The sequence below is a fragment of the Hippocampus bargibanti genome, linkage group LG10 (genome assembly GCF_051943395.1).
Source record: "Hippocampus bargibanti isolate YZ-2025 linkage group LG10, ASM5194339v1, whole genome shotgun sequence".
NCBI lineage: Eukaryota > Metazoa > Chordata > Actinopteri > Syngnathiformes > Syngnathidae > Hippocampus > Hippocampus bargibanti.
The window spans coordinates 14,579,361-14,606,791 of NC_142743.1; the positions used below are offsets into that span (position 1 = coordinate 14,579,361).

Here is a 27,431-nt window from a genome sequence, read left to right on the forward strand (position 1 = left end):
AATAATAATTTGGTGTTATTCCACAATAATAAAATACTTTAAAAATGACCAAGGCACTACTTGGTGTAAGTCATGATATATATATATATATATATATATATATATATAATATCCTCTTGGCCCTCAGCTAAATGGCATTCACACAGTGTGAGTGAATGTATTGATCCTCTCCTCTTTCATCTAGAACTGCTTCATGTCGCAAAGAGGGTACAGCAAGTGCTTAAGTATGAATGACTCTCTGTGTCTTTGTGTTGTCATATTGTCTTTGTGTTGTCATATTATTTGTTATGTAGTTTTTTTGTTCTTTTGACTTCAAGACGGCGCCGCGAGAGTGGCTGCCTTTCCAGCAGCTCATGTATTTTGTTTTTCTACTTTCATTTCTTTCATCACTTTGCTGCTGTGAAATGTAAATTTCTCCACTTCAAGACTAATAAAGGCAAATCCATATATATATATATATATATATATATATATATATATATATATATATATATATATATATATATATATATATATATATATATATATATACATTTATAGAGGTCACATAGCATTTATTTCTGAGAAGTCATGTGTATGAAAGGTGATTATATTCGCAGTCATATCTGCGTGCTGTCAGGCAGCTGGCTCTGCAAAGATAATGCATGACCAGCCCATCACTGATAAAAACTCCCTTTCTCTCCTCCCCAGGCCACAACTGCATCGACATCATCTTCAATATCCAAAAAATTGCGGTTGGGAGTCTCACTCAAAACCTTGATTCCAACTGAATCTGCGATTCTCATTCACTTGCATCTGTCGAAATACTGCAACTTCCCGATCTGTTAATTTTTTTATATTGTGTGTCAGAATGTATGGTGTTGAAGCTGCCGGGTGAAGAGTAAAATCGATTAGTTTCAACCACGCTCTCTCATTTTACAAAGAATATGATGTTCTATCAACCAACAACAAATCCCCATGTTACACATACGAGTGTCCGCCACGTGGACACAAACTAAAAAGTTCTTTTCACAGGTATGTTTTAACAGCCACTACTACAATAGATTACACCCATGAATGTTAATTACAGAGAACAATAAACACTGACATCCTTTTGGTATTTCAAAAATCCTGAAACAGCCGTCAGGAAAAATGTTCCTCCTTACCCTCTCTTTATGAATGCATGAAGCTCTGCAAAGCTTCATGCATTCATAAAGAAAATACTTCTTTCTTTCAGCTCAGGCTTGGCAAATACTTTATGAATCCAAATGATGGTGTTATTCTTTCCTCGAAAAGTCATAGTTTGGATAGAGAAGAAACACAAGCACACATGATCTCATATGAATGTATGGTTAAATGCCATTCTGCAAACCAAATGTATGTAGACATTTTTAATACATTATCTTAAAAGCATGAATGAAGTTTAGTTTTTCTTCCTTGTTAAACCCCATATTTCTTATAATATATTCTTATTAATTTCTCCAACAGTAGAAAAATATCAAGCAAGAATTTTGACTTCTGTCAACTATGTTGGCATCTTTTTAGAGACATTTTGCTGTATTTCGCTGTTATGACAACTCCACCAACTAAAATATTACTGTGAAATGTAAACTAAACCTGTTGCTCACAGTTTACAATCCGGAGGAAATATACTTTGAACAGTTGATGTAAACAATTAAGTACGTATTTTAACGGGCTCTCATTATTCATACAGGGATCCTATCGTAAAACACGGACTCGCAACGTTTTCGGCAAAAACCGACCAAAAGTGAATTGTCAGCACAATTGTCAACGTAAAATGGCGACCATTTGGCTTCATCTGCAAGGTGCCAGTTGTGAGTCTAACATTTGCCACGCTAATCTTTGACTTTTTTTTGTTTTTCAACCTAACAGTATGTGTTGTGTGTGTTTCATATTTTACTAAACATACATGTCATGGGTGAAATTGACTTTCAAAAATATCGGGGTTTCGTCGAGACATGGGCCTTTACGGACGTTGCGTTTTGTTTCATGGTTGCTATGGATGCCAAACATCAGCACACTCACGCCACGGACGCCTGAAAGTATGTAAATTACAATTGATAAGTCGTTCATAAAATAGATGAATGGGTGTAGCTTCTTGTGTTTGACTCCCCACGTGAAGCCATCGTTGTCATTTTAAGCCACAGCCTGGAATACAGAAAACAAAACACTATATGTTGCGAATGAGAGCAGGCCAATGTGATGTGAATGCCCTATGCTAACCTGTCATTTCACCCCATGTTTTGTGTATTTTGTATTGGCAGAAGTGATCAAAAGTGACGTATTTTATAGCCCTACTTAAATCTAAAAATGACATTGATGCAACTTAGTTTACTTAAAACCTAAAATGTAATTAAGTATATAATGATAAATATTCATGTCTACTTTTTCAGAAGCAAAATATACGACAAGCGCGCACGGACACACACGCGCACACACAACGCACACTCCACTCCCCCAAAATAAAGATGTCTATGTTAATACACAAGAGTACAAATCAATAGTCGTCAGCAATATAAAGACTGCACACATGTAAATTACAGATATGTGAAGATATCTACTCAAGTACAGAAGAATAGAAGTCAACTTTCATCACCATCACGAACTCCAAATCAAAATACACTGATCTTCAAAGAAGATCATCACTTTTTAAACAAATTCGGGAATAGCAGTGAATGAGTTCACATTAGTCTGTGATTCAGATATTTTTAGGCTAGCAGAGAAGGCCTTGCAGGCCCTGACAGCCCACCGCCGGTGTGAGTTATGTTCTACAAGAGGGTTAGGAAACTCCGCTTCCTTGAGAGGCATATATGTACTTCCTGCTTTAGATCCCTCTCTACACCAATCTACCCGATTCAAACAATCAGTGCATTCGCAAGCTCTAGAGAAACCTGAAATTATCATGATCAATTGAATCAACTAACTGTTTTGAATAAATAAGAGCTCAAAAACATGCAGGATATGGCTTGGAAGGAACCATAGTTTGTTTCTCCTGTTATTAATGTATTGAATACATCTATAAGAACAAACTCACACATTCATTGTCTTATTTTGTAGCTGTGATTTGGAGCGACAACAGACAGTAAGTATAGAAGTGGAACACACAGATACAGATGTCGTCACACGGCGGAGTCAGAGGAGGGCGATGCAAGCAACCTAAAGCCAGACAGTACAGCAAGGAGACCTGGGGCCTGCTGACATGTAAAATGCACAAAAGACAAACACTATATAGAAATCAATACATATAATATCTAGGCAGTTCTATTTGTGGTGGCACTGTATGTACACTGTTTGTACTCATCCCATTCTGTGCACAGCAATGATGCAGGAGCTCAATCTCAGCAACCTCCGAAGAAAGCAGATCATTGATTGTCTGAAGGGTAAGAAGCCTTTAAAGGACAACCGACACCATTTTTTTGTTTCCTGACTGACATCAGAAACATGTTTGATAGCATCTAAAATACCCAAAATATGCAGGCTGATATTTTTAGTCAAATGCAAAACACCAATAAAAAAAGTTAAAGTGTCCCACAACTACTTTAAAATGACCTCAGAGATGCAGAGTTTCAGAAGGTCCCGCCCCCTTGTTCGTGACGTCACGCCAAGACGTCACGAATTGAATTGCTGGAGAATCCAAGCAATGGCTTCAGATTCGGAGAAGATGCTTTCTTGTTACTCATCCAGTTATGAATATGATTCAAATAGTTCTGAAGAGGAAAGCATAAATGTTTGCAATCGATTAAAGAAGTTCCTCCGGGTCATTTTGAGGCATCAGGACTAATGTGTAGCGTCCCAGAAAATGCACAAGATGGCGCCCAAGCTCCGTTGGAAATAGGCTGATTTGTCTGCTGGGAATTTGTGTCAACTAGTATCAAATAGTAGTCTTGGTGCAACACACAACGATTCAGCATCGCGTTATGTATGTTTTCCTTCTAATTTCGCCATCAACACAAAGTTTTCAGACCGAACAAAGTAACCAAAATGCATTGTGTGTTGCTTTCTTGGTCAGGGGCGTTCCTAACGTGACATCACGTCAGGAATCGTCACCAACTCGAAAACAAGAGTTCTTGAATATTCAGCGCGAGTCTTAAAACGTAAAATATAGCTATATGCGGTGGAATCTTTGTAAAATACGTTCAGTAGAAGTCATTCGAAGTGATTTTACAAAGCATGGACACAACTTGTCCAGAGGTGTCGGTTGTCCTTGAATGTGCTGTATGTACGAAATACATCACAGATGAAATTTGTGTCATTGTGTGTTTAAAAGGACTCACGGCACGTTCACTTGGTGTCAGGTTGTTGTTTGTTGCTGTCATTGGTTTCTGTTACTGTTTGTTTTTTTCTTCAGCCATAGTTTTTGTTTGCTACTTTTGATTGTTGTTGTTTCCGGGACTTTGTTTTTCTGGATTTAGTTTTAACATATTTTTGTTAATACTAAATAATAATTATAAAAGTTGGTCGAGTCCACCCTGCTACTCCCTCCTGCCTGCATTTTGGGGTCCTCTACCACCACGCCATGACAGTTCCAGCACTTTTGACATTCATGGTTGTATTTAGGAACCCTGTAATATTGCTCCAATTAAATCTTCATATTCTACCCACAGATGGCTCAGCTTTGCCATCGACCACTGAGCCTTTACCGTCACCTTCCTCACTTCAGCCGAAAGCCTGTCAAAGCCGGCAGAAACTTCTCCCCGTTCGGCCTCTCAGACGGAGCGCCGTATCTTGTCGCTCTGCAAACAACTATGTCAGAGAAAAGTTCTGTCCAGGCCCCACAAGTACGTTACTGGAGAGCACACCCTCATCATACCCCAAACAAATCTGCACAGTAAGCTATAATATCAAACAAAAACATGAGCATGCACATTGAAATCTCACATTTGAGGGGAAAACAGTCAACATACCGTGGCTATAAACTACACGCCCCTGTTCGAATGCCAGATTTCTTTGTGATATGACAAATGAGAATAACCACTTTCTCCTTACAAGTCTCACGGTGGTGCTGTAGTCACTTCAGTTTATATGTGGGGTACATCTGAACTGGTGGCCAAAATAATCCACTTAGAAACTTTTTTTCCACCATTGACCTGCAACAGAAGTGGGTGTGGGGTATTTTAGAGTGATTAAGTAGAAATAAACAACTGAGATAACTGCACATCATTTCAGCTTGAGTTGTGGCCATGATCAGAACTAATCAATCATTTTCAAACGCATGTAAATGAGAATTAGCACAATTTAATGTGACTGATACTGGTACTGTGACTGATACTGGTATTTTGAAGCACCATGTGACATCACCTTGATTTTTTTGCGGTTATGGCAGTGTTGTGTCTGTTTTTCCACTGGCGGATGAAATTCCCATCTCGCCACTCGAACAGATCTTGCTATCACACACTTATGCTATATTCTATTTTTCTACTTATTCATTTTCCATTTCTCTTCCTTTCATTACTTTGCTGTGGAGAATTAGGATTTTCTCCAATTTGAGACAAACGGTTCTCTCATCTCATCTCACAAATGCAAAACAATGAAATGGGGTGCATGGGAGAAGGATACGTTGCACTGTTTCATTTTCTTTAACTCCTCCAACATGTTCTAGGAGACCTAGAAAAAGAAAAAAAAAGGCTTCAAAACATCTTGGCCACAGGACAAGAAGAGGACGATACAGCATCTCAAAATGTTGCTGGGAATCAGAAGTCGGAAGTGACAGAAGTGACAGACCGCTATCAGGAAGGTAAAGATGTATGCGCAAAGCATGGCTTCATGCAGTATGTACACTCTCTAAAACTAAAACGGTCATCACAAGAGCTTTATCATTCTGGTCCTCAAATGTCATAAGTCCAGAAATATGAGAAGGTGGAAATTAACGGCGAGCTGGGAATGTGATGCGTGCGGTAACGCTTGCGTATTCTGTTTGGCTGCATATCCTGTGTGTGACTATAAAGTGTCCTTTTGAAAGGTTTTGAAAGGCGCTTATAAATGAAATGTATTATTATTATTATATCGTCATTGAAGACAAATTGAGTAGGAAGTCCAGTAAGCAGACTTACGGGTGATGGTAAAAATGTGTTCTCTTGTAGTTCTGGATGAGATTCAGGAAAGAAGACAATTCCTGGCTGATATGGCCTCATTAGGACAGGAGAGGCAGTATATCCGCATCATTAACACAGAGATATCACAGGTAAACAATTCAGTGTCAAGAGGCATCCATTTAAACAATGACATTTATGGATGCTTTCAGAGTAGTTATTGATATGAGATGCTTCTGAACTGTATTCTAGAAAATCAGGGAACTGGAGCTGCTCAATGGGAAACATCCAAATCAGGAAGCAATGTCTGAGCTGAATGCAGAGCAGAGATTGTGATGTTTGCAAATACATGTTTCCAACGGCCATGCAGTTGTGTTTCAAGTGTGATCTGACCTGTTATCTGTAAAAAATAAATAGTAGTCATGTATGTGAATTTGCTTTATTTGTCTGCCTTCCAGTTTTACCATCATTTGTATTTTCTCGTGGAAATTTAAAAAAAAAACATTGACACGGCACAACCGCCTTAATTCAGTGAGTGAGATAACGTATACAATATAAAGAGTTACAGTAAAGACATGGCAGTTATGCACCTTATCATTCCCACCTTATGACAAAACACATGACGCACATTCAAATATAAATTAACACAGGGCTTTTAAAAAAGTGTCGTTTTACCATTTCTAAAAATCGGATCCGCACGTGTGGCATTTCATGAGAGTCTTTGAGAACATTTCAACATTGTTTTGTGTGGATCAACTGTTGTCGTTGCGAGGACTTTTTCCAGGTTCTCCCTTCTGACTCAGTCTCCTCAGAACCTTCATGGGTTTGAATTTTGAGCCTTTTTTCTTCTGGTGGTCTCCATCCAACTCTTTGTGGAAGTCTGATGAACAAGGGAGTTGAAAGTTAATAGAGAAGAGAATATGTAAATATGAAATAAATATTTATGTTCAACACTTAAAATACTGAAAAAGTAAAAAACAGTGTTCCATGATACAATGAACATAGCCAAAGTTATCCCAATATTTAGGGGAATTATTAGGGGAGAAAGAGCCATGCACAAACTTTGGACTGGTTTCGCTGCTCTTGCACTTTTTAAAAAGACACATTCTAAAAGAACAGGCTCCAAAAATGTATTGTGAAAAACATCACCTTGAGTGATAGCCATGTTTTTTTGTAGACTTAGAAAATGTATTTTGCCCGTTTTATCATTGAATTTTATTTGATATCACTTTTGTAATTTTTATATTCGCATCTTTTTATGTCAAATTTTCAAAATTATAGGTGTATTGATTTTATTACATATGACCTGCACATTTACGACGTTATAGTATCATACAGGTATGAGATGACGAATACAACAAACAAATTCAATTGATGCAGGATGGCCTTAATGCCCCAAAATGTTGGTATGCCTATTGTACAGCACCTAAGGAAGGGTCTCTGCAAGCCAAAAATCAGCTGTAAATCTATTTTAAAATGACAACAAAAACTGGAGTCAATGTCAAAACATTTGGCCATGACTATACTTCCATATCAATGGCATCACAACACATCAAGCAGGTGTGCGATCCCACCTTTTTTCTTCAGCACGGCCTCCATGAACTTATCTTCCTCTTCATCTCTGTGAGAAATGTGTTGTTAGATTTGACAGTATAACCAGCAATTGCCAAATAAGGTGTGTCTGGGGTGCACTTGCACTCCAAAAATGATTCAGCACAACAGTTCATCAATCTATGCCAGCGACAAACAGTGACAAAGACAACAGGTAAATGCTCCTGTGGAGGACAGAAGGTCTAATCAGTTCACATTGAGTAAGTAAGCATGTTTTACAAACTGATCCTGTGACTGTAAAGTGACCTTGAGAGTTTTGAAAGGCGCTTAGAAATCAAATGGATTATTATTATTATTACTACAATTTGTTTACCTGCAATGATTTTAGACGTACAGCAGAGGTCACTATTGCCTGACCAATACAGTATCAATACAGTGTCATGTGTCAATAATAAAATATTAATAATAATAATGTAATAATAAATGTCATTTATAAGCGCCTTTCAAAACTCTCAAGGACACTTTGCAGTCACAGGATATTTTTTCTGCGGGTGAGCAGCGGCAGCCACACACGCCAGCGTTCAATGAACCTGGAAGTAACAAAGTAAAAAGAAAAAAAGAAAAAATAAATAAATAATATGACATAAAGACACAGAGTCACTCATTCTTCAGCACCTTCTCTTTGTATGTGTGTGAATGATTTAAGCCCTTTCTGCACCCAATACCCTCATTGATGTATGGTTGACCTATCAGGTGAGTGCCTTGGCCAAATAAATGCTAAAAAAACGGTCAGGGATTACCTTTGCCTATCCTGGTCCATGCTGTTGACGATATGATTGCGTTGTTCAATGATGGTGACCAGCTCAGCCATCAGCTGCTGCTCACGGCTCTTGTCCTCCTCAGTCCAATCTTTCTCTGAGGGGAGGGACAACATCCACTCATTTAAAGGAGAACCGACGTCACTTTTTTGTTTTTTAACTGACATCAGAAAAACGTTTTATAGCATCTAAAATACCCAAAACACGCAGTATGATATTTTTAGTCAAATGCAAAACACCAATAAAAATGACTTAAAGTGTCCAAAATCTGCAAAAAATGGAGCTGCGAATTGGGCATTTTCAGAAAGTCCCGCCCCCAGTTCGTGACGTCACGCCAAGACGTCTAGCATTGCTAGTGAATCATAAAAATTGCTTCAGATTCGGAGAATATGCTTTCTTTTTATACCTCCAGTTAGGAATATGATTCAAATAGTTCTTAAGAGGAAAGCATACATGTTTGCAATCGATTAAAGAATTTATTTGTGCCATTTTGAGGCAACATTGGGGGGAAATCTCTCACCCAAAAAAAGAGGCACAAAATGGCGACCTCCTGTGGCCAGCTCCGTTTCCACAGGCTGATAAATTCCTTATATGGCGCTTGGACGCCCTCTTCTGGCCTTCTGGTGGCTTTTGGGTTTAACACAAGGTTCCCAGACCAAACAAGTACAGTAAAATACATTGACGTGATAGAAGGACCGCTAGAATGCGTCTTTTTTACGGTCAGGGGCGGTCCTTTAGTGACGTCACGTACGGACTCGTTACCAACTCAAAAACAAGACTTCCTGATGTGTCCTGGTGGAATCATTGTAAAATACGCTCAGTAGAAGTCATTTGAATCCATTTTACAAATTATGGACACAACTTGTCCGGAGACGTCGGTTGTTCTTTAACCTTTTTGTACGGTTGTATAAACATACATTGGAAACTGAAAATGGAAAACACGTAAAAAAAAGCAGTCGGTTTCTCACCTGATTTTTTTTAATGAAAGCTTGTACAGTGATACCTTGGCTTACAAACTTAATTACAGTAAAGTCTCGTTATATCGATATTCAAGGGAGTCCGAAAAAATATCGATATAACCGGGACTATCGATATATCCGACCCTGTTTGCATGTAATTTTCTCCGTGCGTGCATAGAAATAGTATCGATATAACCGGGACTATCGATATATCCGATATCGATATAACGAGACTTTACTGTAGTTCCCAGATAGAGTGTGTAAGGCAAAAAGTGTGTATCCCAAAAATTTATTTCCCATAGGAAACCATTAAAATGAGAATAATCGATTCCCAGGTGCCCATAAAACGAAAAGTTCGTAAGCCAAGGTATCACTGTATATATAAAACGCATCATAATTATTTAACAGATATTTTTGAGTAATGTTTGGCATGGTACATCTGGAGAGCATTAATGCAGCATATTTCATATTTACATCAAGCCAGTATGATATTTATAAACACAATAGGCCCGTCCTGTGCTGTCACACAGGAAGGCTCCAGTGCCGCTCAGATGGAGCAGATGAGCTTCGGTGCAGCTTTAAAACATGCAGATGGATAACAAAAGAAGGCTTTTCTTGAATACTCAGACCACAAACCTGGTTTATTGAGAAGACACCTCAGTTCGTATTCCACGTCCGCCTGTCTCTCCTCCAGGTTCTGCTGCTTTGCCCTGTCAGGACCATTCAACACAATGAGTCACAAAAGGTAAAAAACATACACAGCCTTTTCTGACAGGACGCGGTGGAAAATGTGGATGGTGGTGGTTTCATACTGAGGTCGGAACATTCTAACAATTGCATCTTGCTGCATTCTGAGGCTTACGTGTAAACCAGCTCAGCTTCACGTCGGACTAACTGATGTTTCTCGTGAATGAGTGTGAACCAGTCAACCAAGAGGTGCTCTTCATCCTCATCTGAAAGCACAGATACAATCATCCCTATGCGTCTACGACGGGTTCATCAATAACATCATACACACGGGTTAATTGAATTTGACCTGGAAATGTGTCAATGCTTATGTCTAATCGTGCAATGTTTACTGTTATTTTTTTTGTTTTGGCGCAATTTGTTTCATACCATTTGGGTTGTCTCGGAGCTTCTTCTCCAGTTCCACGCCTCTTAGCTCCAGTTCATCCAGCCGTATCTCCAGCTGACTCATTTCCCCATGGATGTCTTCCACTGGGATGTACTGATCTGACTGCACCTGGTCAGTATTTGCATGGCAAAGATCACTTCAGTATCAGATTTGAAATACAAGTGACATTCAAGTCACGACCGGCACGATTTATGACCACCCGTACTTACGACTACAACTGCCAGACCCTTTTATTCTTTTCTTTCCTTTTTTTTTTAATTCTACGCCAGGCACCGCAACGCGGAAGCAGCCGGCAATGTGTACTACAATTTTGGCCAGCCAGCATGTCACACACTTGCACAGCAATCAACTGCGTGACTACACGCAATACAGTAGTTATACAGTGCAGATACTGTCTCGGCAACATCTCCTGTAGTACGGTACACTGCTCTTTTCCTTTGGGGTCTGCCTGAGTCCGAGCGTGTGTGTCGGGCGACCTTTTCAGGCCGTTAGCAAGGAGAGCGATTTTTCAACAGCTGTATTCTTTACATATAAGTGTTTTCTTATACCACTATACAACATCTAAATATAAAATATAAATCAATAATATGAAATGATACAAACGACACTAAAAGGTAAGTAGAAAATAAATGAACTGTACAGTAAACAGTTTTGTATATATTACAGGTACAGTTATACAGTAATAAAAACCGCTAATAAAAAATTATAAAAACGACACTAAAAGGTAACTATAACATTTAAACAGTAAAATTGAAAATACGAAATATAAATTGACAAAAATGACACTAAAAGTTAGACAATTTATAAATGAACTGTAAACAGTTTGGTATATAATAGTATTCAATAGAAAATGTTGCTTAAAAACAACAGATTGACATGATATACTATCCTGTCGAGTAAACTTTATGTCGGCCATTTTGAATGGATTTCAACTTAAACCATTTGACTTACGACCGTTTTGTCGGAACGTAACCTGGTCGTAACTCGGATGTTACCCGTACTCTCTTTTAAAAAATGGCCATGTATTTGTACCTTGCGTTTAATGAGCGGGAAGCCATGACCCGGAGCTGGAGGTCTGGAAGGACGAGGACCTTTTGGGGGTTTGCCTTTGGATTTACCACTGAAAGGAGAAACTTTCCTGTTGAATGGATTTTCCTTACACGTGTGCTAAAAAAAGAGAAAAAAAATCAGCTGTCTTCATGAATGTTCCGTATTTGTAAATGGTCCTGTTTGTTACCTTGTTGTGCGAAGAGGTGGCCCCTAAGGCTAATGGGCTGGGGGTGGTTGCTGGCCGTGGTGGAGAGGGTCCAGTCGCTCGGGTCTCGTGGCTACGACTGACTTGCGGGGTGGCAGGCGCAGAGCTTGCATTTGATGTTGCGGGAGATGCATTGGGGCCCAAGAAAGAATGAGGAAGGCCCTCAGTGGAAGAAGAGGAAGGCAAAGCTCTTGATGGTGAACAGATGGAAGGTTCGGAGACGCTTTTGGTGAAACTGGGTTCCTGGTCACTGCCTTCAACAGAGATCGGTCGGGGTTGGGACGAGCTGTGTTCGGAGCCAGAAGAAAGACTCTCTACACTGAGAGCTGGAGAGCAAGAAGATTGCACAAAATGTGGTTGAACTGAGGGGTAAACAGGCAAGGACGAGTGAGAATAAACGAAGGGAGCAGTAATAAAACAGCTTTGACTGTATATGGAATAGAATGGAAAGATTTTGGGAGGGCACAAACACAAGACACAAAAAAGATTCCAACCTTGGTTCGCAGCAGGTGGTTGTGGCACACGAGGGGCTGGTCGTTTCTTATTTTTGGCACTTCCTGGGCTGGCCGAGCGGGAGGAGCTTCCTGTGCTAGTGGGCGTGTCCGCACCAGAGGCGTCAGCCACATGTGTGATGCTGTACCACGGATGACTGGCCGCCTGGGCTGTTGGAATCGCGTTGCCTTCCTCCTCGTCCAGAGCTTCGTTCTTTTCATCCTCATCGTCCTCAAAAGGGTTGGAGGGTGAAGTGGATCTGGGGCACTCCTCTTTAAGAGAACAAACAGAGCCTGTGTTGGGGGGTGTTAGCATCCCGGTAGGGGGAGGAGGAGGAGGTTTCTTCTTCTTGGTTTCTGATTGGACCAAGGCAAGCCAGGGTGGGTCTTTGGGTTTATGTGTGCCACTGGACAAGCTGGACAGTGAGACAGACACATGGAGGCATCACAAACAGGAAGACCACACGTTAAAAATGAATGCATGAAGTGGACAACGTTTAATACAGTATGATGTGGTTCAAACAAAGAAAACCAATCATGATGAGGTCACAAAAAACAAAGAAAGAGAAGTGGGTTCCTGAGAAAGTCACATACCCTCTTGGAGATTGGGATCTCTCTCTGGGTTTGGGAGGGGTTGGTGGCTTCTGGTGATCACCTGCCATTCCAGAACAAATGTAAGCATCACTCATTCGCACCTCTCAATCGTTTTTCAGCAATCTTGATCACGCACCATCTGCTTGGGTGTCAGCTGTACGGGGTAGCTTCACCCGTGGAGGCGGGCGGGGTGGAGGGCTGGGCTCTGAAACATGGCGAGGCGCTGGCACTGGTCTGGTGACAGCTTCGTTTTGATTGACTGGTCTAGTGGGAAGGCCACCGTTAGCCTGGTTACTGGCTTCCGTGTCTTCCACCATTGCTTGCCCATGATCTTCCTCATCACTCTCGTCAAAAGGGTTAGGGGGAGAAGATGGGTGGTGTTTCTTTTCTGCTTGTCCGCTGTCATTGAGCAAAATCGTGTCTTCCAAGGAGACCTCCATCTTTGGTACGGGGGTGACTATAACAGTCACATTAGCTGGTGTGTTATTGTCATTCACTTCCCCCACGGTGAATGGAGTAATGAGCTGGTCAGTCTCCGGGATTGAGGTATGGGGGGTCTTGCTGCGACCCATCCTCATTGATTGGATCGCAATGGGGCTCTTGCTAAGATCTGGCCGGCTATTCTGGTTTGCCACAGCTTGCCTTGTAAGGTGGTGGGTGCAAACCAAAGCCCCAGAATCACTTCCTACTTTGTAAGATCCAGGTAGCAAAGTGCTGTGACACTCAGTGCATCTTGAAGAACAGACACAGGAAAAGGTTCATATTCACATAATGACGTAAAATACACATATGAACTGAAATGAACATCGAATAATCATATGTGTCAAATGTAAACACAGCATATGTCTGAGTCTTGGTAAATGTCGCCTGGTCAACTCATTTATAAGTGAACAACTGACTTTTGTCACCAACATTTTTCTTATTATAAGCTGGCAATGTAGGAAAACAACCAACCATTTTTACTTTGAACCGGGAAAATAGGATACAACAATAATAATAATTATTAATTTAATTTATGAGGGCCTTTCAAAACTGTCAAGGACACGTTACAGTCACAGGATATATTTTTCTGCGGGTGAAAAAAGACATGTTTGAACGAGTTCTGTGTGGAAGGACTTGAGAGGCTTGGCCTTGATTGCATCATACCATTCGGTTTGATCTTGAATAGACACTGAGTGAGCCCGTCCTCTTTTCCAATGTTAGTGAATTTTATACAGACACTTCAAATTCAATAGTGGACACTAACTCCATACATATTTCAATTTTCACTAGCTTTAATTTTGAGGTCCAAATTTGATTGGAAGGACTAAATGTAATTCAGAAGAATACAGACCCGCACCAGGACATTCTGAGCCTCTTCAGATAATATATTGCACCAGTTTGCTGTGTTTTAAGCCATAAAAAGATGTAGTGTGTGAGTCACCGAACACACGTGATAGAAGGAAGGACAAAAACATAGACGTATTGAAATAGAGGCTCACTTTATGCTAGCTATCTATTAGCTATCTACCTGGCTATTAGCTATTTATTAGCAAGCCAGCTTCACCCACAGAAAAACTTATCCTGCGACTGTAAAGTGACCTTGAGAGTTTTGAAAGGCGCTTATAAATGACATGTATTATTATTATTATTATTATTATTATTATTATTATTATTATTATTATTATTAAACAACCCTTGTTTTGCTGTGCCTGGCGATAGTCATTAAGAGCAGACATTAGCCATTTGATCAAAACCCTTGCAATGTTACCTGTGTCAGGGAAATAAAAACAATCTTTATTACAAAAGGTGTTTGTTTATTTTTTAATCATTGGTTTATGGCCCTACTTTAGTTTCAGGGTGATCTGGTGTAAAAATACAGTAGAATACACTTATTAGTGATTATTTACAATAACAGTTTAAATTAATCATTATAAATTTGTGATTATCATAACCCACATTTGTAATGATGCGATATTTCCCCTGAATTAAATTGACCCGTGGCAGGTCAGTCCTACCTGAAGCAGTTTCGATGGTACAGCCTGCCGTCCACCAAAAAACGTTGCACCAAATGAACGTGCTGCTGACAGGCAGCGCAGGTACTGCTGAGTGTTGCCCGCTTTGATACTTCCAGGCCCACCACCTTTGTCTGACACGGCGAGTGCAAGAAACCCCAACGTAATTTGCAGGCAGATGACAGGGAAGAGATATCATGGGGGTGTGGGTGGGGGGGAGTGCAGAGTAATGAAGGAGGGGAAGAACAAACATGGAGTCAGGATTTGAGGATGTTGATTCTTCATTGCATGAACTTCACTACAACTACTTTCTGTGTTATCTACTGCTTCATTCAACAGCGTTATCATTCAAAATGTAGAAAAATAAATAAATACCAACAGCTGATTTTTAAAACAACCCTTAATTGAGATAAAATACACCAACGGTTTCCTAATGATCTGAAAACAAATTCAAAAAAACACCACCCAGCTCGAGTTAGTTGCATTAAGAAGCTCAAACATACAAATATAACTTGAGGGTTTTTTTTTTAATCAGGGTAGAGAAGATTAGTGATTAGCAACAACTACTTCCGAAGCACGCCACACATTGTTAGGGGAATACACCACTACTGTATTATCTACAAGAGCAGGATCAAAAGACCAACCTATCTGTTTTACTTTCATCTCTTAGCATCGCCCGCACCCCCCACCCCCTCCCACCACCTTTCTTACTGCCCGGGGTCAGGAACAGAGAGTGGAAGGAGGGTCATATTTGGGGAGTGGGAAGTACATGAAAAGGGAGTGGAATGAATTTCCACCTGAAGAAACAATGGCGCCGGTACATGGGAATGTGGGATGCAGGAAAGAAGATGATGGCAGAGAAGAGAGACAGGATACACAAACTATCTTTATGGACTTCCACTCGTGTCGTCCTCATAGAGAACGTCAGAAAAAGTGAGAATGGGATTTTGCATAGCACATGATATTACCCACAAATACCCACAACATTTTTATTGCGAACCCACGAGGTCTGCACGAAAATATTGGACAAAGATTTAGTGTGTTTATTCTTCTTCTAAATGACACAGCTAACCTGAAAAGGAAAGTGTGCAGTTGTTGTTGTTTTTTGGCCCCAGAAATCACAACTAGCACATGCACGAAAAGTCCTATTTGTCTGTCTTAACATGCTTTCAAATTTTCCTTAGGTGTTACACTTACCTCAGACTCAACGCCTTTGTCCTCGAGTGGAGTCAGTGGCCTTTTTGGTGCGTGCTCATTTTGACTAACAGAACCAAGCCTCTTTGCACAGGCAGGGTTGCCTGCAGGAGTAAATGATGAGCTCATCATATACTGTAAACTGGATGGTCATTGAGTAAACTGTCACAGACGAGGATGAGTGAGTTGTTGCGTTCCAAAGAACGCACAAATAAAATGATGTGGCAGGCCAGATTTCGCACTTGGGCCTTGACTTTGACATCAGTGACCTACAGTGTGTGTGTGTGTGTGTGTGTGTGTGTGTGTGTGTGTGTGTGTGTGTGTGTGTGTGTGTGTGTGTGTGTGTGTGTGTGTGTGTGTGTGTGTGTGTGTGTGTGTGTGTGTGTGTATTTTTGATATGTAGGACTAAGTTGGATTGCAGGGAAAACATGCAAACTTTGCACAGGAAGGCCACAACCTAAAATGCAGAGCCCAGAATGTCTTGACTGTGAGGCAGATGTGGTAACCACTACAGCACCATGATGTCACCTGTGCGACTATCTCGTTCAAAATTAAGAATGATCATCTCTGTCAAGGAAATTGTTCTGATGTGCTGTAGCGCTTCTCATATGTGATGTCAATTAGCAAAACAATATTGCACTAACCTTGAAACTTGTTATTGAAGAAGTTGTAGTACTGGGAAACATAAGTTATGACACTGAGCCGGTCAGGAACCTTCATGGATACCATGTCTTCCGGATCCAACAGCGCAGGTATCCCAAGCTGTGCATCAGCCACTTCAAAGGCCTATGGAACCAACAAGGAAATGGCCAACACAAGTCTCTCATTTGTCTTTGGCAACAATTTGTAATCATCCTGAGAGCAGGCCTATAAATGGAAACAATAACACAAGCTCATTCTTGGCCAACAGTAAATACGTTGGACTTAAAAACTACTTTGCTAACCATTGGCGTGTTACACAACCATTAACTGGTGATAAAGGTGTGCTTTGTTCTTTGGCTACAAGGTGCCATGCAGTAGAAATTAGAGGCCTGCTCCTGTTACATAACATCTCAGATACCATGTGACCCTGGGCAGGCATTTACGTCCAGAAACTTAACACACACGGCAGTAAACTACTGCACATACCAAAAGGCGGGACAGAGCAAAAGTACAGAACGGGATTGTAAGAAAATTAATCCATCGAAAATGTATTGTAAATATGTTTGCAAGTATGCATTTCATAGCAACCGCTGGGATAAATTCTATCATTTCTAAAGAGCAACCTCCTCCGAACCCAACAAATTGCATGCGACCGCAACAAACCATTACAAATGGTGATCGCATGATGGTTAGACATGTGACAACAATCTTGTGAAGAGGTTGAACGTGGGCCTACTGTTTGTGGCACGATTTGTTGGAAATGATAACGTAGCAGGCGGGGGTTTGTGAAAGTACAGAAAAGAAAAAGACCTAAATGGTTGCATGTGCTCCCCGTTTGCAGTCATAAAGGACTTAGTCATGCTTAAGCCTCGGGGATAAAATGAACGACTTGCTCTCACTTAGTCATCAGATTTTGTGTCTGGTTCTTTAGCAAACAGATTCAGTTTCTGGCCATCGATAGCCCCTTGGAGAGTTGCAGTATATACAGTATAAAAATTCCATGCATCTCCCCAACACGTAAGAAACTGATTTAAACTGATTTATCTGTTTTAAATAAGATATCAAGTAGACAGGATGAACTTAATACAACTATTACGCAAGAAACTGGTTATCCATACACATATAGTAATCCTCCATTTTGTACAACTAAAGCTAGGATCAGATCAGAGTATTGTTATCAAATGGTGAATAGTTTTACTTTATTTGAATGTTATTGTGCCCATTTTATATTTAAGTTAGTGGTGTACATTTCCAGTGAACGCCGGCGCGTCTGGCTGCCGCTGCTCACCCACAGGAAAAAAATGTTCTTATCTTGTACCTGTAAAGTTCCCTTCAGAGTTTTGAAAGACGCTTATGTAAATACAATGTATAATTATCATTATTTTTAAGGCTGCACTGCATTTGCCTCTTGGGACGAAGAGAGACTTTGAGAGGCTTTGGGACATCCCTGTGTAATTATTTTATGTGACATCGATTAACATCGATTCTCTTCCCACCCTCAAGTCCCATCACAAAACCCACCTATTTAAAATTGCATTTTCTATGTAGCTCTCTCTCTTGTTTCTATTTATAATTGTATTTTATTTATTGCATTTTATTTGTGATTGTATTTTATTTATTATAGTACCTATGCTTGTCTGTGACTGTAAAGTGTCCTTGAGAGCTTTTAAAGACGCTTAAAATGTAATGTATTATTATTATCATAAGTGTTGAACAATGTTTAAAGCCAAGAAGAGTTTAAAAAAATACATCTGTGTTGCCACTTTCTTTGAAAATGTCCCGTGGCTATAACGTGGTGACATACGGCTAAAATACAGTAAAGTCTCGTTATATCGATATCGGATATATCGATAGTCCCGGTTATATCGATACTATTTCTATGCACGCACGGAGAAAATTACATGCAAACAGGGTCGGATATATCGATAGTCCCGGTTATATCGATATTTTTTCGGACTCCCTTGAATATCGATATAACGAGACTTTACTGTAAAATTTCTCCATTGCTTTGGATCCTTTCATAAAAACAGAAATGACATTCTGAAAATAGCATGGACAAATGCCCCAAACACATGTAATGATTCATAACAGGGATTTTTCATTTCTTGTGACACATAATCAATGTTCATTGAATCCACTATTTCTGACCACTATACTCTCCTTTCCTCAAGGGAATTTAGGATTTTTTTTGGCTTGCAGATGGAGAGTACATGGCAAACATCTTCACGTAAGGAATTAACTTACCAGTCGGTTGTTCTGATAGACGTCATCTTTAGACAGTGAGTCAAAGTCTCTGCAATGAGTAACACACACACACACACACACACACACACACACACACACACACACACACACACACACACACACACACACACACACACACACGCACACACGCACACACACACACCAAACATCAGTTTGTCAGTCAAAGCATAACTGGGCAAATTTACCAAGACTCGTGCAGCAGCTATTACGTGACTTAATTCCGTTGAGAACCTCCTAAAAAGGTGTTTGAACTGCATGATGGACAGATCTGCTAAGCAGTTAAGATTTGGAACTGTGACCAAGTGGTACTGCAAAACTAAACAACACAACAATGATCCAGGCTGCGGAAAAAGGACAAAAGGGAAAAATTGCCGGTGGTGCCATGATGATTACAAAGGGCCAGGAGCTAGGAAGCCAGGCTCTCACCAGTAAACATCCTGCTTTCAAGTGAAAAATATCTAAAGTGTTCCTGGATGAAGAGGAGTGTAGAAGTCTAATAAATAACACTTAAGCGGGGGGGGGGGGGGGGGGGGGGGGGGGGGACAGTGAGAGGACTTTCAGAGATGACCGAGGTGGAAATCGTAGGAAGGACAACGCCCCAGGGCAAGCTCACACAAGTGACCTGTGTTCACGAGTTCAAAATGTTCACAAGAACAAAAACAGCGATTGGCGTCACTGTTCAATTTAAGGCCTAGTCTTGATGAGTCTTTTTCACATTCAGTAACTGTGCTGCCAATTCTGTTCTTGATAATGGAAGACTGTCTTTGAACTGCACCCTCTCAAACAAACCAAGCCACCGTGACTGTGCTTCATTGCAATTTATTTTGGGCGAGGTGGCAACTGTGGGTGTGATAATTTATACAGTATATGTATATCATACGATACACCCTTTTAATCTGTGTAGAAGCTGTTCCCTTCAGGGGTCGCCACAGCGAATCAGTGTCCTCCATCTAACCCTGTTTTGTGCATCCGAATCAAACCTCTGAATGCCATTCACAGACTGCTGTTTTCAAAATGGTCGACTAAGTCCGGATCGACACTAAAATTGAATTTTACTGTTGACTTACTTGAAAACATCATTGTTGACTTTGGAGAGCAAACATCGACATATTTGCCCATTTGATGATACTATACCGCCAAGCCATGAAGTAAATTATAATACGTGTTTGTACATTGTGTCCACTACCAACGTGAAATCATCTTCATCTTCTGAATAAAGGGATGGAAATGAAACGTTTTTTAAAATCCCCTTCATCAACAAAATGATAACAGATCAATCTATTATTAAAATGGTCATAAGCCGCATCAGGTAGCCAGGTGTTCTAGTGGTTGGCGCATCAACTTCATAGTGCTGAGGCATGGGTTCAACCTTCGCTCCGGCCTTCCTGTATGGAGTTTGCATGTTCTTTCCTGGCCTGTGTGGGTTTTCTCAGGGTACTCCAGTTTCCTCCCACATCCAAAAACAGACAGCAGGTTGATGGAATACTCAAATTGTCCGTATTTGTGAGTGTGAGCACGGATGGTTGTTAATCTGTGTGTGCCCTGCGATTGTGGGCAACTGGTTCAAGGTGTCCCAGAAGATGTCTGGTAGAGGCTCCAGCATCGCCAGCGAGCCTTGACGATAAAACAATCGGAAAATGGATGGATGGGTGGATGAGCCCTCCAAAATATCCTATATTGTGCATCTATCATGACATTTTAGCTGTTCTTTGCACTTCCCAGGAGACGTGTCAGATAATAATGGAGATGGTTGTGTAGATTTTAAACAGGTTTTGATTCTGTATGGATAACACAAAATCCCAAAATAAACTCCAACTCGTGCACTTAATTACCATTACTTTAATATTTGCAAATGTGTGATTCTGATAATTAAAAATCCCAAACTAATAGAGAATATCATGTTTATGCTCATGACATATGTAAACTTCTTCACACAACTCTGAAACTCAATGAGAACAAAGTGGCTTCAGAAGCTCACTACAATGGCCACCACCCATATTAGAGAAGTAAATCCAGTTTGACAGGCAGAGGCCTTGGCTGCAGATTACTTTGACAGGCTGGCTGTCTGGATCGGAGCGAGCCGATCTGGGTGACTGCAGCTACTACACACACGTTGGGGGCTAAAGAGGGAGCCCATGCTGGGAAACAAATGGAAGCGAGCTCAAAAGCTGACTACCTCACCCTTCTAAACTGTGATACTTCAGAAATTTTTATTGACTTAGTTACCCCAGGGATGTTTGCAGTTTTTTTCTCGTTTTATGGACCACAGTAGAAAGAAACACCAATCGCCTCATATCAGCGAGGAACTAATATTCTGATGTGATCACGTAATCAGAAATTGGGACGACGAAACAATTTTCAGCAAATACTGAGTGAAAAAGACAAGGGTGATCCACCCCCCATGTATCAGTTTTGAACTACAGTAAAGTCTCGTTATATCGATATTCAAGGAAGTCCGAAAAAATATCGATATAACCGGGACTATCGATATATCCGACCCTGTTTGCATGTAATTTTCTCTGTGCGTGCATAGAAATAGTATCGATATAACCGGGACTATCGATATATCCGATATCGATATAACGAGACTTTACTGTAATTTAAATTCAAAACGTAAAAAAAAAAAAAATTGTAAAAACCCACTCATTTAATGCCAACACATACAGATGGTTGGGGTATGTCTGTGTAAGCTCACAGTCGTACAGGAGTGGTCCATCGATGAAAAGGTTTCTTCAGCCGTCATCTGTACTTTGTACAGTGGATTGGATTTGCCTTTATTAGTCTCGCAGTGATACCTTGGCTTACGAAATTAATTGGTTCCCAGAAAGTGTGTAAGGCAGAAAGTGTGTATTCCAAATGTTAATTTCCCATAGGAAACCATTAAAATGAGAATAATGCGTTCCCAGGTCCCCATAATAATAATAATTTTCAAAACTACACACAATATACCTTATTTCATGGATAATAAATGTGCTATGGTATTGTAATTAAAGAAATAAACTGTACTCTATAATAAAGTCATTTTATTTATCTTTGTGATGGTTGTCGATGGCTTGATGGAATGGATAGCTTTTTGCATAATGCGTCTCAAGGAGCTCTGGGTTGTACATATTAAAAGTTGTGATATTGCAACAGCAACAGATGCAGGCAAACACACTAGAAACTTCATTAATAGCTGGTTCCCTTGCTTGTATTTTCTCTTCAAATTGTACAGATGGCTTGTGCGGGCTATTTGTGGAGCCTGATTGGATATTTTAATCTTGCAGTCTACACTCAGCGTTTGAACTATCAATAATGTTGAAACGAGTCCAAATTTCACTGTTTTCTATCCATTTTCTCACCATTTCACTTTAGTTTTTTTTTCACTTTTGTTTCAAGATCTGTCGTCTCCCTTTTTGTGTGTGTGTGTTTCTGTAACACCTCCCGGCTGCGTGTGTCCTGCTGCGTGTGTCCCCTCCCTCCTCTACTACGGATCTTGACCAATCACGTGCGACTTTAACAAAAACTGGGGGTGGGGAATAGAGGGAAAAAAAACCCGGCTGCCATTTCAGGAGCTCCAAGAACCGTCTCGTCAGCGAACGACACATCACTCATTGTGGCGCTCCGTGTGTTTCCCGAAAAATAGTTTGTATGCCAAGATTATATTCTCACAAACTTAACATTCGTAAAGCGAAAAGTTCATTAGCTATAGCGTTCGTAAGCCGAGGTATCACTGTACTTCTTTCAAAGATGTTTCAGGTTTTTTTTTTTAATAAAAATATTCATAAACATCGCACACCTCCTCAGTCAGTATTGAGGCTATGGGAATGATTCCAGTATAATAAATAACCACTAAATAGCTGGAGTAGCTTGGATCAGATCTTGGTCATACACAATGTGAGTGGATGTGTAGGATGTGGTATGGCAATCCTATGTGGTGAGTTGGTGTGCAAAAGAAACCCCAACCGAGAAACCAAGGAGAGATACTGGCTGATAACCCTACAACAGAGCTTTTTCAAATAAAAAAAGCTGTCCATGTCCCCCCACCTCCTACACACACACACGCACACACACGAAATGCAGCAGAGACTGTCACTCAAAAATCGGCTTTTGCTGCTTACAGAAATAGACATGACTTCTGGCACTTCAGCACTGCACTGTCAAGATAAATATTGATATAAAACAAATATTTCCTATCATTATAGCAATACATTTTTACACACAGTGGCCCGCCGTCAACATTTGACCCTTATTTGCCATCTGGTATTCACTGCAATTGAGTAATGGTAATTAACTGCATGATGACATACCGTAACAACTTCCATTCAAATAATTGAATGTGTGACTGAAACAAGTGATTAATTGGTGGTTATGTTCTATTTAGATGAGCCAGTTGACAGCACATGACTGCTGACTCAGATGGCTGGGATTATTAATAGTATGGGGTCATCTGATTCTGATCTGATTCTTTAACACTGTGACTCACACCTTCACATCTTCTGTTCCAACAACTCAAATACATCCGATGCGGAAAGGGACAGCCATCACAAAGCACTCAACACTGACCATGTTTTCGTCTTCCATCGAATGTGTGTCTATGCGTGTTTATGAAGGCAGAAAGTGGTGAATTGTTCCGGGAGACAAAAAGCTTGTCAAGATGTGTTAATTACAGCACATTGAGTTCCCAACCAATGTGTATAACAGTTCAGGTTGGTGTGTCAGGTGCTTGGTTACACTAAAAAATGTGGCGCAGATGGTGCATCTGTGTGACTCAGTAATTAAAATTAGTGTGTGCAAATGGCACCAAGTGGTTTTGTTGTGGTATGCCGCCAGTAGAATTTGGGGACTGCTTTGATATGCTGCTCCGTACTAAACTAGCACATTTATCACGCATTTTGTCTTGAGGATAACCATTTCCCAACATTGACACATTTCTCTGTGCTGGTTTTAAAAGTTATCCGATTAATTGGCGTACAAAACTACAATTCATGAAGTATGTTACTGTTTTAATTTTGGATCCAGTTGCATCTGGTTTCCATATGAATGAATTACAACAAACATATCATCATTTGGATTGGATTGGATATGCCTTTATTAGTCTCACAGTGGAGAAATTTACATTTCACAGCAGCAAAGTGATGAAAGGAATGAAAGTAGAAAAACAAAATACATGGTTTGGGCAAGAATCGTTGCTATGTACGGGCCGGGCCTTATTTTAGGTTTTCAAGTTTCGTGGCGGCTTCTGATACTACTACTAATATTTAATCGAAAAAAAAACCCATCTGGCATTAGGTGCAGATGTACTGCTGCGGTTTTCACACAACAGCATGGGAAAGAAAGGGAGTTGTTCACAATATTTTTTTTTCGTCATTGTGTTAAATGAAATTTTACATCTCAAATATATTCCAGGTATCAATACTCAGTATTGGTGAATACTCACATGTCTACTAGGGGTCTTGAAAACAAAAGTGGAATAATTCTCACAGCAATTCCAAACTTCCCTAAATGTTTGGTTCAATAGCATGCACACAACTTCATCCAATTCTTACAACGGGACCAGTGTGTACAGTATTTTACATTTACACTTTCTCGTCGAGAAGGGACGCACCAAACACTAAGGCTGTCAAAATAAATCACTGTCAGAATGGTTTGGTACATGAAAAAAAATTATACACAACAGAAACCACACACCAAATGTGACTACAATTGTTGTGACCTACTTCACATTGAACTTAATAACACTTCTGTCCATATTTTTTAAAGAAAAAGGTAATCTCATAACAAACTGGTGCAACACTTCTTTACACTGATCAGTTTTCGATTTTTACTATCTTAAACTGGATTTGTATTTTGGATATTTTTGCATCATTTTGTTTGGGAGCCTTTTACTGAGCATCTTCATTTTTATTCAGTTCATAGAGTGGCTTGTTCTGCAGCCACTAGGGCACACAAGCCAGTGTCTCATTGTGCCGGGCATCCGACGTAAAAGCTTGGCTAAATAAACCAAAGACGCAAATAAAACCTCTGAAGATGGAGGAGACTGATTCGCTGTGGCGACCACTGAAGGGAAAAGCCGAAAGCAAAATCTTGCATTTCTCAGAAATGGGGATCCAGAATCGTTAGAATTCCAAGCTGAGCTAAATGGCTGGTTGAGTTGAATACTGTCCTGTTTTATTTACACAACCACTGGAATGTGTACTTACATCAACTCTGGTCTGTAGCGGTGGATGATGGCACAAAATGCCAAGCCGTCCCGAAAGGACGTCGACATGTCCTTGATTTCCACATCGTGATAATCTTCACATTGTATCCGACACCACTCCTGGAGAGCCTTTAAAGATCCCATCATCGTTCCGAAGTGTTTTTGGAGTCAGTCATCAGAAGAGTTTCGCCGAGGGGCGACAGGGGCGGCGATACGTCACTTTTAACTAACGATGCGACGCTGCGAGAACGAGCCAAACAATACAGTCGCCAACTTTTTGTCAGTAAATATTACATTGCACTCCCCAAATCACCTGAACTCATGGGTCATTGCGGCAACGTTGATATCGTCGCTGGACCCTACTTCCAAGCAAGCAGAGGGTAGTGCACAGCTGATATCCTAAGTTGCTAGCTCCAAGCTTACCAGCGTTAAAGTTCTTAGAGCAGCCAACTTTGCTAGCAGGCTAGCAGCGTCCCAGTCAGTTCGCCGTGCTTCTTTAAAATGTCAATTCGGCGTTAGAAATGTCAACGATCGTTCAATTCCAATCCAAACAGGGCTCACAATTTTCCTCACACAGTTCGAGCGGTGGACCGCGAAAAACGTTTTCTTTTTTTGCACCGTCTCCGACAGCGGCGTTGTCTGAAAGCAAAAGTCCGTTGTTAAAAATTCCCACATAAACTCGTTGCCAATGTCATTGCATCCTCGTTTGTCTGGACTGTACAGTTGGCAACCCTTTAACCCCGACAATGTCACGCTGTTTGATTCCGTACCGCACCCTACCGGGGGCGCCACGGAGAGACAAAACGCCCATTGGTCATTCACGCGATATTACGAAACCACGCGAGATCAAAACGTCCTGCTTCGGAAAGATTCCCGAAAGAGGGCAGCGGGTCATCCGGAAGAAGAAATCCTTAAATCGCGTATCAGAAAATAAATACAATATTTACATGATGTACTAGATCCTAATTTGTTATTTCGAGTGTCGGTTTATCGGAAAAGATTTGTGGCTAATCTAGACAGCAGGTGTGATAAAAAATGCGTTTGAAGATTAAAAATAGTACTGTACGTAGTACGTAGAAAGCTTTAATGTGTCATCTTTTCTTTAGTTCACCTTTTACATGTTACATTTGGATACCCAAGGGCGAGATCACATGTGTACTGTACTTAAAATAGAATATCAACTCATTCGCTACCACTCACGGATGTATTTGGGAATTGCAAATATACTGTAGAACGCTATTCCCAAATTTATTTGGTTTTCGTTTTTTTTGCGGGAGAGTGAAGACAAAATCGCGGTCTCTTGTGTGTGAATTTCAGAACTGTAGGTAATGGTAAAGGTCCCTTCCACAAGGGGGCAACAGTTCCGCTTTCCTTAAAAAAAAGCCGTCTCCTTTCGCCCAGTGAAGAACACGGAGGCGGCGATAATGGCGAAGCATGTTCGACTTTTAAGGCTTATTTAGTAGAAAATTATATTTTATGGGGACCTGGGAACGGATTCTCATGTTTAATGGTTTCTTATGGGAAATACATGTTCGGCAGACGAACTTTTCGCCTCGCACACACTTTCTGGAAATCAATTAAGCTTGTGAGCTGAGGTATCAGTGTATTAGGTTTTATAGCATATTTTCTAATATCTCACACAAGAATTGTCATTCAAACAATGCACAGGCACAAGTATTTTTTTTTTACAGTTTTATACCAAATTTTACCAAACATATCACAGGCAGATAATACTGACCTCACCTGGACATTGTCCCAAACCCAAACAGTCCTACTATTGTGAGGCCCAACAAGAGCAGAATTCCAGTTATGCCTAGAGTGAAAACACAACAGTGTGTGCAGAGCTTGCATCAAATTGTAATGATATATAAATGACGACTGCTAAAAAAAATAGATGATTAAATGTGGAATACACCGATCAAAGACAGAATAAGTTCAGGCTTGACTTAAAAGAGAGGCGACAGACAGTCCATGATAACGACTCAATAGCCAGGTTTGAATGTTGTATTTGATTGACTGCCTGAGTTAAAAACCCAAACATTAAAGTGTACTTTGTTCTTAATACACACATACATAAAAGTAGCTATAAAAATAACATGGAGTAAATGCTCTGAATACGTAGTGTATGAACTTTGGTAAGACGTGACAGACAATGTAATCTTCGTAAGATCTCTCTGGGCCACAGCCCTGTGGTTGGGGACAACGGCTCAACATCTATACTGACCAAAATATTTTGAGGGGATGTGCGGCAGGGCGGTTTTCAACTGGACACAACTTGAAAAACCCCATACAACAAGAAGTGCTTGGAAATCTGACATTTTTC

The 27,431-nt window shown here is 40.4% G+C and overlaps 2 protein-coding genes across 5 annotated transcripts; one reads left to right on the plus strand and one right to left on the minus strand.

Moving 5' to 3' along the window:
* The first annotated feature begins 720 nt into the window (after positions 1 to 720).
* Positions 721 to 6,414, plus strand: lg10h22orf23 (linkage group 10 C22orf23 homolog). Of its 4 annotated transcripts, XM_089007180.1 has the most exons (8): positions 721 to 1,014; positions 1,694 to 1,814; positions 3,058 to 3,201; positions 3,318 to 3,380; positions 4,605 to 4,778; positions 5,600 to 5,734; positions 6,081 to 6,181; positions 6,282 to 6,414. In XM_089007180.1, the coding sequence occupies exons 3-8, from the start codon at positions 3,114 to 3,116 to the stop codon at positions 6,363 to 6,365; spliced, it is 645 nt and encodes a 214-aa protein (XP_088863306.1). In that variant the 5' UTR covers positions 721 to 1,014; positions 1,694 to 1,814; positions 3,058 to 3,113; the 3' UTR covers positions 6,366 to 6,414. The 4 variants fall into 4 exon arrangements, with proteins under 4 accessions (XP_088863306.1, XP_088863308.1, XP_088863309.1 ...); XM_089007182.1 differs by lacking the exon at positions 721 to 1,014 and having other exon boundaries at positions 1,508 to 1,814; XM_089007183.1 differs by lacking the exons at positions 721 to 1,014; positions 1,694 to 1,814 and adding an exon at positions 1,831 to 2,042.
* A 40-nt stretch (positions 6,415 to 6,454) lies between these two features.
* On the minus strand, positions 6,455 to 25,905 carry micall1a (MICAL-like 1a). Its single transcript, XM_089007178.1, has 16 exons — positions 25,110 to 25,905; positions 18,907 to 18,955; positions 16,665 to 16,806; positions 16,024 to 16,124; positions 14,830 to 14,960; positions 12,969 to 13,564; positions 12,833 to 12,893; positions 12,242 to 12,654; positions 11,730 to 12,073; positions 11,525 to 11,659; positions 10,474 to 10,600; positions 10,220 to 10,310; positions 9,994 to 10,067; positions 8,381 to 8,495; positions 7,604 to 7,650; positions 6,455 to 6,909 (listed from the first exon to the last, which is right to left on the minus strand). The coding sequence occupies exons 1-16, from the start codon at positions 25,253 to 25,255 to the stop codon at positions 6,782 to 6,784; spliced, it is 2,700 nt and encodes an 899-aa protein (XP_088863304.1). The 5' UTR covers positions 25,256 to 25,905; the 3' UTR covers positions 6,455 to 6,781.
* Positions 25,906 to 27,431: the final 1,526 nt, after the last annotated feature.

Excerpts from the sequence above, each read along its gene's own strand:
- lg10h22orf23 (XM_089007180.1), top strand. The coding sequence starts at position 3,114 with ATGTCGTCACACGGCGGAGTCAGAGGAGGGCGATGCAAGCAACCTAAA. Across the intron at positions 4,779-5,599 it reads GTTCTGTCCAGGCCCCACAA|GAGACCTAGAAAAAGAAAAA; the intron begins GTACGTTACTGG and ends AACATGTTCTAG. Across the intron at positions 6,182-6,281 it reads TTAACACAGAGATATCACAG|AAAATCAGGGAACTGGAGCT; the intron begins GTAAACAATTCA and ends ACTGTATTCTAG.
- micall1a (XM_089007178.1), bottom strand. The coding sequence starts at position 25,255 with ATGATGGGATCTTTAAAGGCTCTCCAGGAGTGGTGTCGGATACAATGT. Across the intron at positions 12,655-12,832 it reads AGATCCCAATCTCCAAGAGG|CTTGTCCAGTGGCACACATA; the intron begins GTATGTGACTTT and ends CTCACTGTCCAG. Across the intron at positions 10,068-10,219 it reads GAAGCTGAGCTGGTTTACAC|GGCAAAGCAGCAGAACCTGG; the intron begins GTAAGCCTCAGA and ends TGGTCCTGACAG.